At 74.6% G+C, this 9,500-nt stretch overlaps 2 protein-coding genes across 2 annotated transcripts; one reads left to right on the top strand and one right to left on the bottom strand.

Moving 5' to 3' along the window:
- The first annotated feature begins 776 nt into the window (after positions 1-776).
- COQ10A (coenzyme Q10A) lies at positions 777-4,431 on the top strand. The gene is made up of 5 exons (XM_068410304.1): positions 777-856; positions 2,335-2,478; positions 2,556-2,748; positions 2,826-2,927; positions 3,021-4,431. Exons 1-5 carry the CDS (start codon positions 777-779, stop codon positions 3,186-3,188), a joined length of 687 nt encoding a protein of 228 aa, XP_068266405.1. The 3' UTR covers positions 3,189-4,431.
- CS (citrate synthase) lies at positions 4,405-9,443 on the bottom strand. The gene is made up of 11 exons (XM_068410303.1): positions 9,333-9,443; positions 7,202-7,249; positions 7,002-7,109; positions 6,859-6,924; positions 6,645-6,776; positions 6,378-6,566; positions 6,067-6,266; positions 5,747-5,876; positions 5,551-5,652; positions 5,272-5,481; positions 4,405-5,176 (listed from the first exon to the last, which is right to left on the bottom strand). Exons 1-11 carry the CDS (start codon positions 9,384-9,386, stop codon positions 5,006-5,008), a joined length of 1,410 nt encoding a protein of 469 aa, XP_068266404.1. The 5' UTR covers positions 9,387-9,443; the 3' UTR covers positions 4,405-5,005.
- Between the last annotated feature and the right edge of the window lie 57 nt (positions 9,444-9,500).

Raw genomic sequence — 9,500 nt, 5'->3', positions numbered from 1 at the left:
TGCGGGCTCACGGGGGCAAACCGTGGCCGGCTCGGCCGGCGTCCATCCCTGCTCGGGAACACCATTAAACCGAGGCCCTCGCGGTGCCCCCCGCCGTGCTGGGCTGTGCCGTGCCCACCGGTGCAGGCGGTTCCTGCTCTCTCGCCTCCTCTGCGCTGCCCGGAGCGGGGACAGGTGACAGCACACGGCTCCCGCCGCTCCCCGTCCCTCGAAATGCCGACCGGGGACACGCGGGGCTGGCGGGGCTGTGCCACATGGCTGCCGGGGCGGCACCCCTGCGGCCTGGCCGAGCCGCGCTCAGCGGAGCAGGCGCTGGGACGGCGCCGCCGGGGCTGTGTTTACGGTGTGTTCGGACCCGCCGTTCACCGGCCGTTACCCAACCGGGGAACCACGGTGGAGCCCGGGAGCAGCTGCTGGTGCTGCAGCCTGGGAGACAGGAGCCGCAGCCCCGGGCGCTGCTTGGGGAGGCGGGCGGTGGGGCCGGGGGCTGGTGCCCCCCACCGGGGCCGCTCTGCTGCCGGGGCCACCGGGCCAGCTCCAGCCCGCGGCTGCCGCCGGGCCGGAGGGACGCGGGGACCCCCCGGGCCCGGCCCGCCCTTCCCGTCACCCCCCGCGCGGCCGGACTACAGCTCCCGTCGTGCCCCGCGCGGGGGGCGTCGCCTGGCCCCGCCCCCGGGCCGTGACGTCAGCGGGTCTCCATGGCGACGCGGTGACGTCGCGGGCGGGGTGAGAGGTCACGGCGGCGCCGGTAGCGGAGCCGCGGCCCGGGCCCGGTCATGGCGGCCCGGCGGCTCCGCGGCGCCCTCCAGCTCGGGGCGCGGCAGCGGCTGCGGGCGGCGGCGGCCCCGCCCGGCAGGTGAGCGGCGCTCCCGGCGGCAGCGGGGCGGGGGGCGGCGGAGGGGCCGGGGCGGGGCCGGAGCCCGGGGGGCTGGAGGTCGTACAGGGCCCGGGGGCACCGGCGAGGGCCGCGGGAGGCGATCGGGGCCGGGGGGCGCCGGGCAGAACTGGGGGAGCCAGTGCCGTGCCGGGGGTCCCCCGGGGGGACCTTGAGGACACCGAGGGGACCCCGGCGGGGCGGGAAGGGGGGGCCCGGGAATGCCCGTGGCCACGGGGGGTCTGCGGCCCCGGGGCTGGCAGGGAGGGCTCCCGGGCAGGATGGGGGGGGTCGCTGCTGCGGGGGACCCGGGGCCTCGGCTGGGCCTCGACTTGGGGCAAACTGTGTGTGGGGCAAGTGCCACCCCCGGGGGGACCATGGGGGCCGTGTCCGGTAGAGGGGCCGTGTCCCGGGGCCGGGCAGGTGCCGACACCTTCGTGGGTCGGGAGTGACGTCAGTCACGGCCAGTTGGGCGCTGGCGTCACGGTTTGCTCGGGCAAGTGGAGAGTCCAGGAGTCCTGAGGCCACCCCGCTGTGTCCCCGCCGGCGCTGACCTCTGCGCCCGGCCGCGCTGGGTGTGGGCAGAGCCGGCGGCCGCGCTGCCAGCGCCGCTGTCACTCGTGCCAGCTCGGGGACAGGGTGGCTCTCACCGGCCTCGCCGCCGGCCGGGTCAGCGGTGCGGGAGCGGCTGCGGCATCGTACCGTGGCACCGGTGGCACTGAGCGCTGCCGGGCAGAGCTGCGGTGTGAGCGAGGAGGAGGGCGATGGCCTCGGGGGCCGGCAGCCCGGCTGTGGGATCCCAGCGCTCCCGGGGACCCCCGGCTCGGTGCAACCGAGGGCCACAACCGGGGCTCACACCGCTCAACCATTCCAGCCAGTCCCCACCGTGCCGCCCCGGCTATTCTGTGAGCTCGGGGGCTGCCAGGCGCCCGGGGTGGCTCCTCTTGGCACAGGAACGTCCCGTGGCTCCGGGGAGAAGCGGGACCTTCCTCCCGTGGCCACCAGGCCTGGAGCAGAGCCGGTGTGACCCACACACCTAAAAATACCGGGCGCCGAGCGCTGCCCGTGACGGCTGTCCCAGGAGGGAGCCCGGTGCGGCCGCCCCAGCCCGCAGCCCCCCGGCCCCGGGGCGGTCAGCGTTACCTGCCACCGCGGTGCCCAAGCTGTCGCCTTCCCGGCAGTTGCCCGGATTAGGTGTCCCCGAGGTCAGGTTTCCCCAGCTTCCTCCTCTTGTGCAACAGCCGCGCTGGCAGCAGCCCTGGGACGCCGCGCTCGGGCTCCCCTGGCCTGTCCCCACCGGCCCGCGGCCCCAGGCTGGCCACGGGCACCTGCTTCGTCCCTGACCCCCCCCGGGGCCGGTTCCCACTCTGGGCAGGGCTGGAAGCGGCCCGATGTCGCGGCCATCCTGGGCGGGGGCTGCCCGGTGCCGGTTCCTCCGCTAACACCCGTGTCCCGCCCAGGCACACGGCCCTGTGCGGCCTCCGGCTGAGCCGGCTCGGCCGGCCGGCGAGCGGTGCCCCGTGGGAGCCCCGCGCCCAGCCCAGCCGCTCCTTCCTCAACCTCACCAACAAGCGGAAGGAGTACTCGGAGCGGCGCATCATCGGGTAGGTGCGGCGGCGGCGGCGGCTGCCCGGGCGGCGAGGGCCCGCGGCGCCGGCTGCAACGCCCGCTCTGCCCCCAGGTACTCCATGCAGGAGATGTACGACGTGGTCTCCAACGTGGAGGACTACAAGAACTTCGTGCCCTGGTGCAAGAAGTCGGTGGTGGTCTCCAAGCGCGCGGGCCACGTCAGGGCGCAGCTGGAGGTGGGCTTCCCGCCCGTGCTGGAGCGCTACACCTCCATCGTCACCCTCGTCCGGCCCCACCTCGTCAAGGTGAGCGCGGCCCCGGGGCGGCCAGACCCTCCTGGCCGGCTCCTCGGGCCCCCCCTGAGCGGCCGCTCCCTCCCCAGGCCGTCTGCACGGACGGGCGCCTCTTCAACCACCTGGAGACCACGTGGCGCTTCAGCCCCGGTATCCCTGGCTACCCCCGCACCAGCACCGTGGACTTCTCGGTAAGACCCTGCCCCAGGCGCGGAGCCCCCGGGGAGGACGGGGAGGGGGGAGAGCTGCCCCCGGGGGCTCACGCCGCCCGCTCTCCTCCCCAGATCTCCTTCGAGTTCCGCTCCCTGCTCCACTCCCAGCTGGCCACCGTCTTCTTCGACGAGGTGGTCAAGCAGATGGTGGCGGCCTTCGAGCGCCGTGCGGCCAAGAACTTCGGGCCCGAGACCCACATCCCCCGGGAGCTCATGTTCCACGAGATCCACCAGACGTGAGGGCGGCCCGGCCCCACCGCGGACTGTGCCAGGGCCCCGGACCCCCACCCCACACCCACCCTCCTGAATATTTATTTGAGCGCGTCTCTGCTGCCGAGGTGACGCCCCAGCGAGCGCGGGGGCTGCCGTGAGCCCCCGGCCCCGCCGCAGCGGCTGCGGCCCAGCGCTGGACTCCCTTCTTTTATACCTGATTTGGGTTTTTAAGTCTTGTTTTAGGTCTTGGGAGCTTTTTTCTTTTTCTCCCCACCCTTTTTTTGTTCCTTTTTAACTCCTCAGCCAGGCTGGAGGGTCCCGGCTGTGCCTGCGCCCTGCCACCCCCTCGCTCCAGGAGAGGGGGGGGAAGGTGGGTGTTGGTGGGGGGAGCCCGGCCGGACCCCACCAGGGAATGTGAGACAGGGAGAGGCAGCGAGGGCCCAGCGATGGCCGGGGGCCGGGGCCCCCTCCTCCTCCCCGGCGCTTCCAGGAACCAAAGGGAAGGAGAGCGGCGCAGCGAGGAGCCCCAGGGGGACGCCGGCCCTGGCCCCCCGCCACCGTGGCCCGGCACCGGAGCAGAGGGACCCCCGGCAGCGCCAGCCCCGGTGTCACACAGTTTGCACAAGTCACACGCACAGAGTGGGGAGGGGGTGGCTCATGCTGCCCGCCCCCCACCGCCCCCATCCCCAACCAGCACCCGCTGCAGCCCGAGGCGCCGGTGCCACAGGGACCAGGACAGCCCCGGCCCGTGGCCACCCCCCGCCACCCCCAGCCCCCCTGTCCTTACCTTCGGTGGGGGCCCGGGGGGGCCTCCAGCTCCACCGGGCCAAAACACCCACCCGGGGCGGGCAGGGGCTCCCAGAGCCGCCAGCCCCCCCATTCCATGCCGTCACCGAGGGCGCGGTGGCCACACTGGCCCAGGAGGGGCTTTTGGGGCCAATAAAGAGCGTTTCCAAGGGCCAGGAGCCTCCGGGGCCTCATTCGGCAGCAGCGGGCGAGGGGAGCTGGGGGGGGGGCGGACGGGGAGGGGGGCTGCACGCTGACACCCCCAGACCCCAAACCAGGTTCATACCTATGGGCACCACCGAGCCCGGCGCTGCCGGCTTGCCGAGGGGCCAAGAAGTGCCGCCGGGCAGCTCCCCGGGGTGGGGGCACCATGCCCTGACCCCCCCCCCAAATCCCTCAGGCCAAAGCAGAGCCCAGGGTGGGGGGTCCTGCCCCGGGGCCGGGGGGTTGCGCCGGGTTTGTTAATAAAAACATTTATTTTGCATTTTGTTGTTGTTTGTACAGAAGTGCCCGAGGGGCCGGGGGGGGCCCAGCTCCGGGGGCATCGGACACGGGGGGGTCACACAAACACGGGGCGTGGGCGGGGAGGAGTGTATCGAGTCCCTGCGTGGGGGGGGGGACACACATTCGTTCTGCTGCCCCGTGGGGGGGCCTGGACGCGAGTCGGGACTGAACCCCTCTGGGGGGGCGGCTGTGGTGGGGGGGGGTGGGACCCCCACGGCCTCACCAGTGCGGCCCCCCCCAGCCCAGCAGCAGGGGAGCCGGGGGGCTCCCAGTGTGCGTGGTGCTGCTGGGGCGGGGCGGGGGTGCAGGAGCCCCCCGCCTTGCTGGGCAGGGGGCTCCAGGGTGGGGGGGAGAGGGGGCAGGGTGGGCCCCAGGGCCCCCTGTGCCCCCCCCAGGGCTGCAGGGAAGGGAGAGGAGTGGGGGGGGGGGGCTCTGCTTGCACCCAGGAGCCCAAGGGGGGGTTCAGTGCTGAGGGGGGGGGGGCCCGGCCCGGTGGTGCAGCGTTCCCCAGGGAGTGGCGAGCCCCCCCCCCCCGCCCCGGCCCCCTCCCTCCCTCACCCCGACTTGTAGCCCACGAGCTGCATGAGGCCCTTGGTGCTCATGGACTTGGGCCGCTCCAGGGGGAAGCCGAGCGCCCGGCTCCAGATGAGCTGCGAGAGGACGCCCAGGGCCCGCGAGACCCCGAACAGCACCGTGTAGTAGTTCATCTCCTTCATCCCGTAATACTGCGGGGGGGAGAGGGGGGGGTCAGGGCGGGGGGGCAGGGCTGGGACCCCCCCGGGAGCGCTGCTGGGGCAGCACTGGGACCCCCCGGGCTCACCTGGAGCAGGACCCCGCTGTGGGCGTCCACGTTGGGCCAGGGGTTCTTGGCCTTGCCCTGCTCCAGCAGCACGTTGGGGACGATCTTGTAGAGCTGCGCCACCAGCTTGAACATGGGGTCCTGGGGCAGGTGCTTGAGGGCGAACTCCCGCTGGCAGGTGTAGCGGGGGTCCGTCTTCCGCAGCACCGCGTGCCCGTACCCCGGCACCACCTGCGGGGACGGGGGTCAGAGCGTGGCCCCCAGCACGGCCCCGGCGCCCGGCCCCGGCCCCGCGCTCACCCGGCCCGAGTTGAGCGTGTTCCAGATGAAATCCCGCAGCTTCTCGTCCGACACCTCCCCGCCCAGCTCCTTCTGCAGGTTGGTCAGCCAGAGCAGCACCTCCTGCGGACACGGCCAGCGTGGGGTGAGGACGGCGGCGTGGACAGAGGGACGGACAGAGGGACGGACGGACAGAGGGACGCGGGGGGGTGCCCACCTGGTTGGCGAGGCCGTGCAGGGGCCCGGCCAGCCCGTTCATGGCAGCGGCGAAGGCGAGGTACGGGTCAGACAAGGCGCTGCCGACCAGGTGGCTGGTGTGGGCGCTCACGTTTCCCCCCTCGTGGTCGCTGCAGGGGCGAGGGGGGGGCGTCAGGTCTCCCCCCATCCTCACCGAGGGCCCCCACAGGGACACCCCCCCCGACATTTTGGGGGGTCGTGATGTTCCTGCTCCGGGGCTGCCCCCACGTGCTGTGATAACCCCGGAGCAGCCTGGGCACGTCCCAGGACTCATCCCCGTGGCTCCCCCCGGCCCCGCACCTGTGGATGGTGAGGTAGAGCCGCATCAGCTCGATGAACTGGGGGTCGGTGTAGCCCAGCATGTTGGTGAAGTTGTGGGACCAGTCGAGGTTGGGGTCGATGGCGCCGATGCTGCTGCCCTCGCGGTACAGGTTGCGGTAGATCTTCGCGGCGACGCAAGGCAGCTTGGCGATGAGGTCCATGGCGTCCTCGTACACGAACTGGGGCAGGCGGGGTAAGGCGGGGCGGCTGCGAGCCCCCGGCCCCCAAACCTGCGCCCACCCCCCGGCCCCAGCTCAGCCCCCCCCCGTGCTGCCCGGTCCTCCCCGCACCTCCCAGTACTTGACACGGTGGATGCCCTCGGCGTAGGCGCGAGCGAACTTGCTCTCGCTGTTGAGGGCGGTGATGGCGGCGCTCAGCTGGGACATGGGGTGCAGGTTGGTGGGGAAGTTGTCCAGCATGGTCACCACGTGCGAGGGCAGCGCGGCACGCCGGGCCCACTCGTGGGACAGCCAGCTCACCTGGGGCGGGGGCACACGGGGGCTGAGCCGCGGGGCGGGGGGCTGGCAGCCACCCCCCACACCAGACCCCGCCGTTACCTGCTCCTGGGTGGGCACATCTCCCGTCACCAGCAGCCAGAAGAGCCCCTCGGGCAGCGGCTCCTCTCCCCCCGCCGCTTTGGGCAGCAGCTTCTGGCACTCGGGGATGCTGTACCCGCGGAAGCGGATGCCCTAAAGAGCCCGGCACAGGCGTCAGCCGCTGCGGCGTCAACCGCGCGAGGCGGGTCCCGAGCGGGGCAGGATCGGGCCCTACCTCATCGGGGTCCAGCACGGAGGTCTCGTAGATCAGCCCCTTCATGCCCCTCATCCCGCCGTACACCTGGGGAAGGGGGGAAGGGGGCGGTTACGGGCCGCGGCACAGCCCGGCGGCCCCGGCCGCAGCCCCCCCCCACTCACCATGTCCACCGTGATCTGCCCGATGGCCGTGCTGCCGTGCTGCTGCCGGAAGCTCTTGATTTTCGCCTGCTCCTTGGGGATCATGCTGGCCAGGATGTCCTTCAGGTTCTGCGCAGAGGGGAGGGGGCCGTGAGCCCTGGCCGAGCACACGCTCCCCCCCGGCACCGCAGAGCGGGGACAGCAGCGGGGGCTCCTCTTACCGTGGCGGCGCTGGCGTGGCGGGCGGCAAAGAGGACGCACGGCGCGTTCTGCGGAAGAGCAGACACGGGGACACGGTGTCACCTGGGGAAAGCCCGACCCCAGAATGCCCCCAGCCCCCCAGAACGCAGCACAGCCCCCCGGGAGCATCCCCGGTCCCCCGGAACGCGGCACAGCCCCCCCGGGAGCATCCCCGGCCCCCCAAAGCACGGCACAGCCCCCCCAGAGAGCCCCCGGCCCCCCAGAATGCAGCACAGCCCCCCGGAGCGCCCCTGGCCCCCCGGAACGCGGCACAGCGCCCGCAGCAGGAGCCACCCCGTGACGCCGGTGATCCCGTCTCACAAGGACGCTGCGCCCGGCAGCCGCGGCGGTTCCCTCGTCCACGCGTGCCGGGGCGCGGAGCCAGGCAGGTTCAGCGGGGCCGGGCGGCGCAGGGGGGTGGCGGGGGCCCCTCGTTCCCATCACGCTCATTCACATCACGCACGACACCGGCCACGGCCAGACCTGGCCCCGCTGCAGACCCGGCGCTGGTGAACGCGGCCCCGTTTCGCTTCCTGCCCCGCGGAGCGCGGAAGCTGCCGGCACGAACGAGCCAGAGCTGCTGGCAGAGCCCGGCCGGGCCGGCACCGCTGCGGTTTTCCTGCACCAGGGCTCCGGGGAAGCCGAGCTTTGTTCCTCGCCCGCGCGTGGTTGCCACGGGGACTCCGGCCGTGGGAACGCCCTGACGCAGCCGGGAAGCCCGGGCCTGGCAGCGTCCCTTGTCCCTGCCCGCTGTCCCTGGCAGCACCATGCCCGCAGCAGGGACACACGGTTCACCCGCACCCAGACCCGCTCACAAGCACCTGGGTGGGCAAAGAGGGCCGGGTGCTGCCTGCCCGGTGACGGGGTCACCACCGTGCCGGAGGCTGCATCCACACCCGGCAGAGACCCCGGGGCCTCCCCCGGCGCGGAGCTGCGGCAGCGCCTGCGGCACAGGCAGGACACGACTCGCTTTTTCCACCGGCTGTCGGGGGGACACGCAAGGGGCAGCCCCACGGCGAGCCCCCAGCCCCACGGCGAGCCCCCAGCCCCACGGCGAGCCCCCAGCCCGGCCGAGGGGACCCCGACACCCCGAGCGCAGCCGCCCGCTCCGGTCAACTGCGCCGCGTCCCCCGGCAACAGGCGGCACCCGGGAAGGGAAAACGCCGGCAGGAACAATGGAGGTGGGAGCGGGAAGCTCAAGGTCAAGGCGGCCGCAGCCGCCGCCGCGGGGCCCCCGCCGCACCCCGTGTCACCCCGCTGCGTGGCTCGTCCCAGCTGGGCCGGGCTGTCACGGAGGCGCCGCCGGCTCAAGGTCACACGTGTCGGCGGTGACACCGGGCGCCGGCTGACAGGGCCGGGGCAGAGCCAGCGGCTGCGGGACCCCCCCCCGGGTGCCCCCGCCGCGGTCTGGGGGTGCAGGAGCCCCCCGGGCTGCGGCTCGGCCGCGGGGCGATCGCCGAGGCCGCGGGGAGGAGGCGGAGGGCGGCGGCGGGTCGGGATTAGGGCGCGGGGTGGCCCCGGCCACGGGGACAGCGGGCGCGGTGGCCCCCCCGGGCGAGCGGGGCCAAGTGGGGCAGCACAACACGCCGGGCCAGGCCCCGGCTCCCAAAATAACGCCCGGTCGATCGCGACGCCGCAGCGGCCGTTACGAAACGCCGAGGCCGCGGCCAAGGGAAACGGGCGGGGGGTGCCGGGGCCGCCCCAGCCCCGCCCCGGCGCTCGGACCCCCGGGGCCCACCCGGGCCCAGCGCTGCAGTGCAGCCCCGCAGGGGGGGGCGGCGGGGCAGGGAGCCCCCGTGGGGGGCTGCAACCTGGCGGGGGCCCCCCGGTGGGGGCTGCAGCCACGGCGGAGCCCCCCCGGGCTCCCAACGGCGCTGGGGCCCCCCCGGGTCCCCCAGGGCAGCGGCGGGGGGCGCGTACCCAGCCCCGCGTTACGGGCGGAGGCGGCGTCGGTGCCCAGCACGTGCTGCCGCTGCGGCGGGCGGCCCCGCACACCCCCCCCCACGCCCCCCCAACCCCGCGCGTCGCCTCTTTAAGAACCGGCCCCCCCCACCCCCCCCTCCGCAGCGTCGCCCCTTTAAGGCGCGGCGGGGCCGGGGCGCGCGCGCTCACCTTGGGCCCGCGGAGGCGCGCGGCCGCCCGGCTGCCGGCGGCGAGGAGCGTCATGGCGGCACCGGGGCGGAGCGGGGCCAGGAGCGGGGCCGGGGCCGGGCGGGAGCGGGGCCGGAACGAGCGGCGGCGGCGGCGGCGGCGGCCGGGGGTCCTCGCGCGGCGGTTGGG

Source organism: Nyctibius grandis, chromosome 11 (genome assembly GCF_013368605.1).
Source record: "Nyctibius grandis isolate bNycGra1 chromosome 11, bNycGra1.pri, whole genome shotgun sequence".
Lineage (NCBI taxonomy): Eukaryota > Metazoa > Chordata > Aves > Nyctibiiformes > Nyctibiidae > Nyctibius > Nyctibius grandis.
Note: the sequence above shows the minus strand (reverse complement) of the source record. Positions and strands in the feature narration are given on the sequence as shown.

Coding starts and splice junctions, on each gene's coding strand:
- COQ10A (XM_068410304.1), top strand. CDS start 777: ATGGCGGCCCGGCGGCTCCGCGGCGCCCTCCAGCTCGGGGCGCGGCAG. Junction 857..2,334: donor GCGGCGGCCCCGCCCGGCAG/GTGAGCGGCGCT, acceptor TGTCCCGCCCAG/GCACACGGCCCTGTGCGGCC. Junction 2,749..2,825: donor TCCGGCCCCACCTCGTCAAG/GTGAGCGCGGCC, acceptor CTCCCTCCCCAG/GCCGTCTGCACGGACGGGCG.
- CS (XM_068410303.1), bottom strand. CDS start 9,386: ATGACGCTCCTCGCCGCCGGCAGCCGGGCGGCCGCGCGCCTCCGCGGG. Junction 7,250..9,332: donor CGCGCCTCCGCGGGCCCAAG/GTGAGCGCGCGC, acceptor GCTCTTCCGCAG/AACGCGCCGTGCGTCCTCTT. Junction 5,653..5,746: donor TGCACGGCCTCGCCAACCAG/GTGGGCACCCCC, acceptor CCGTGTCCGCAG/GAGGTGCTGCTCTGGCTGAC.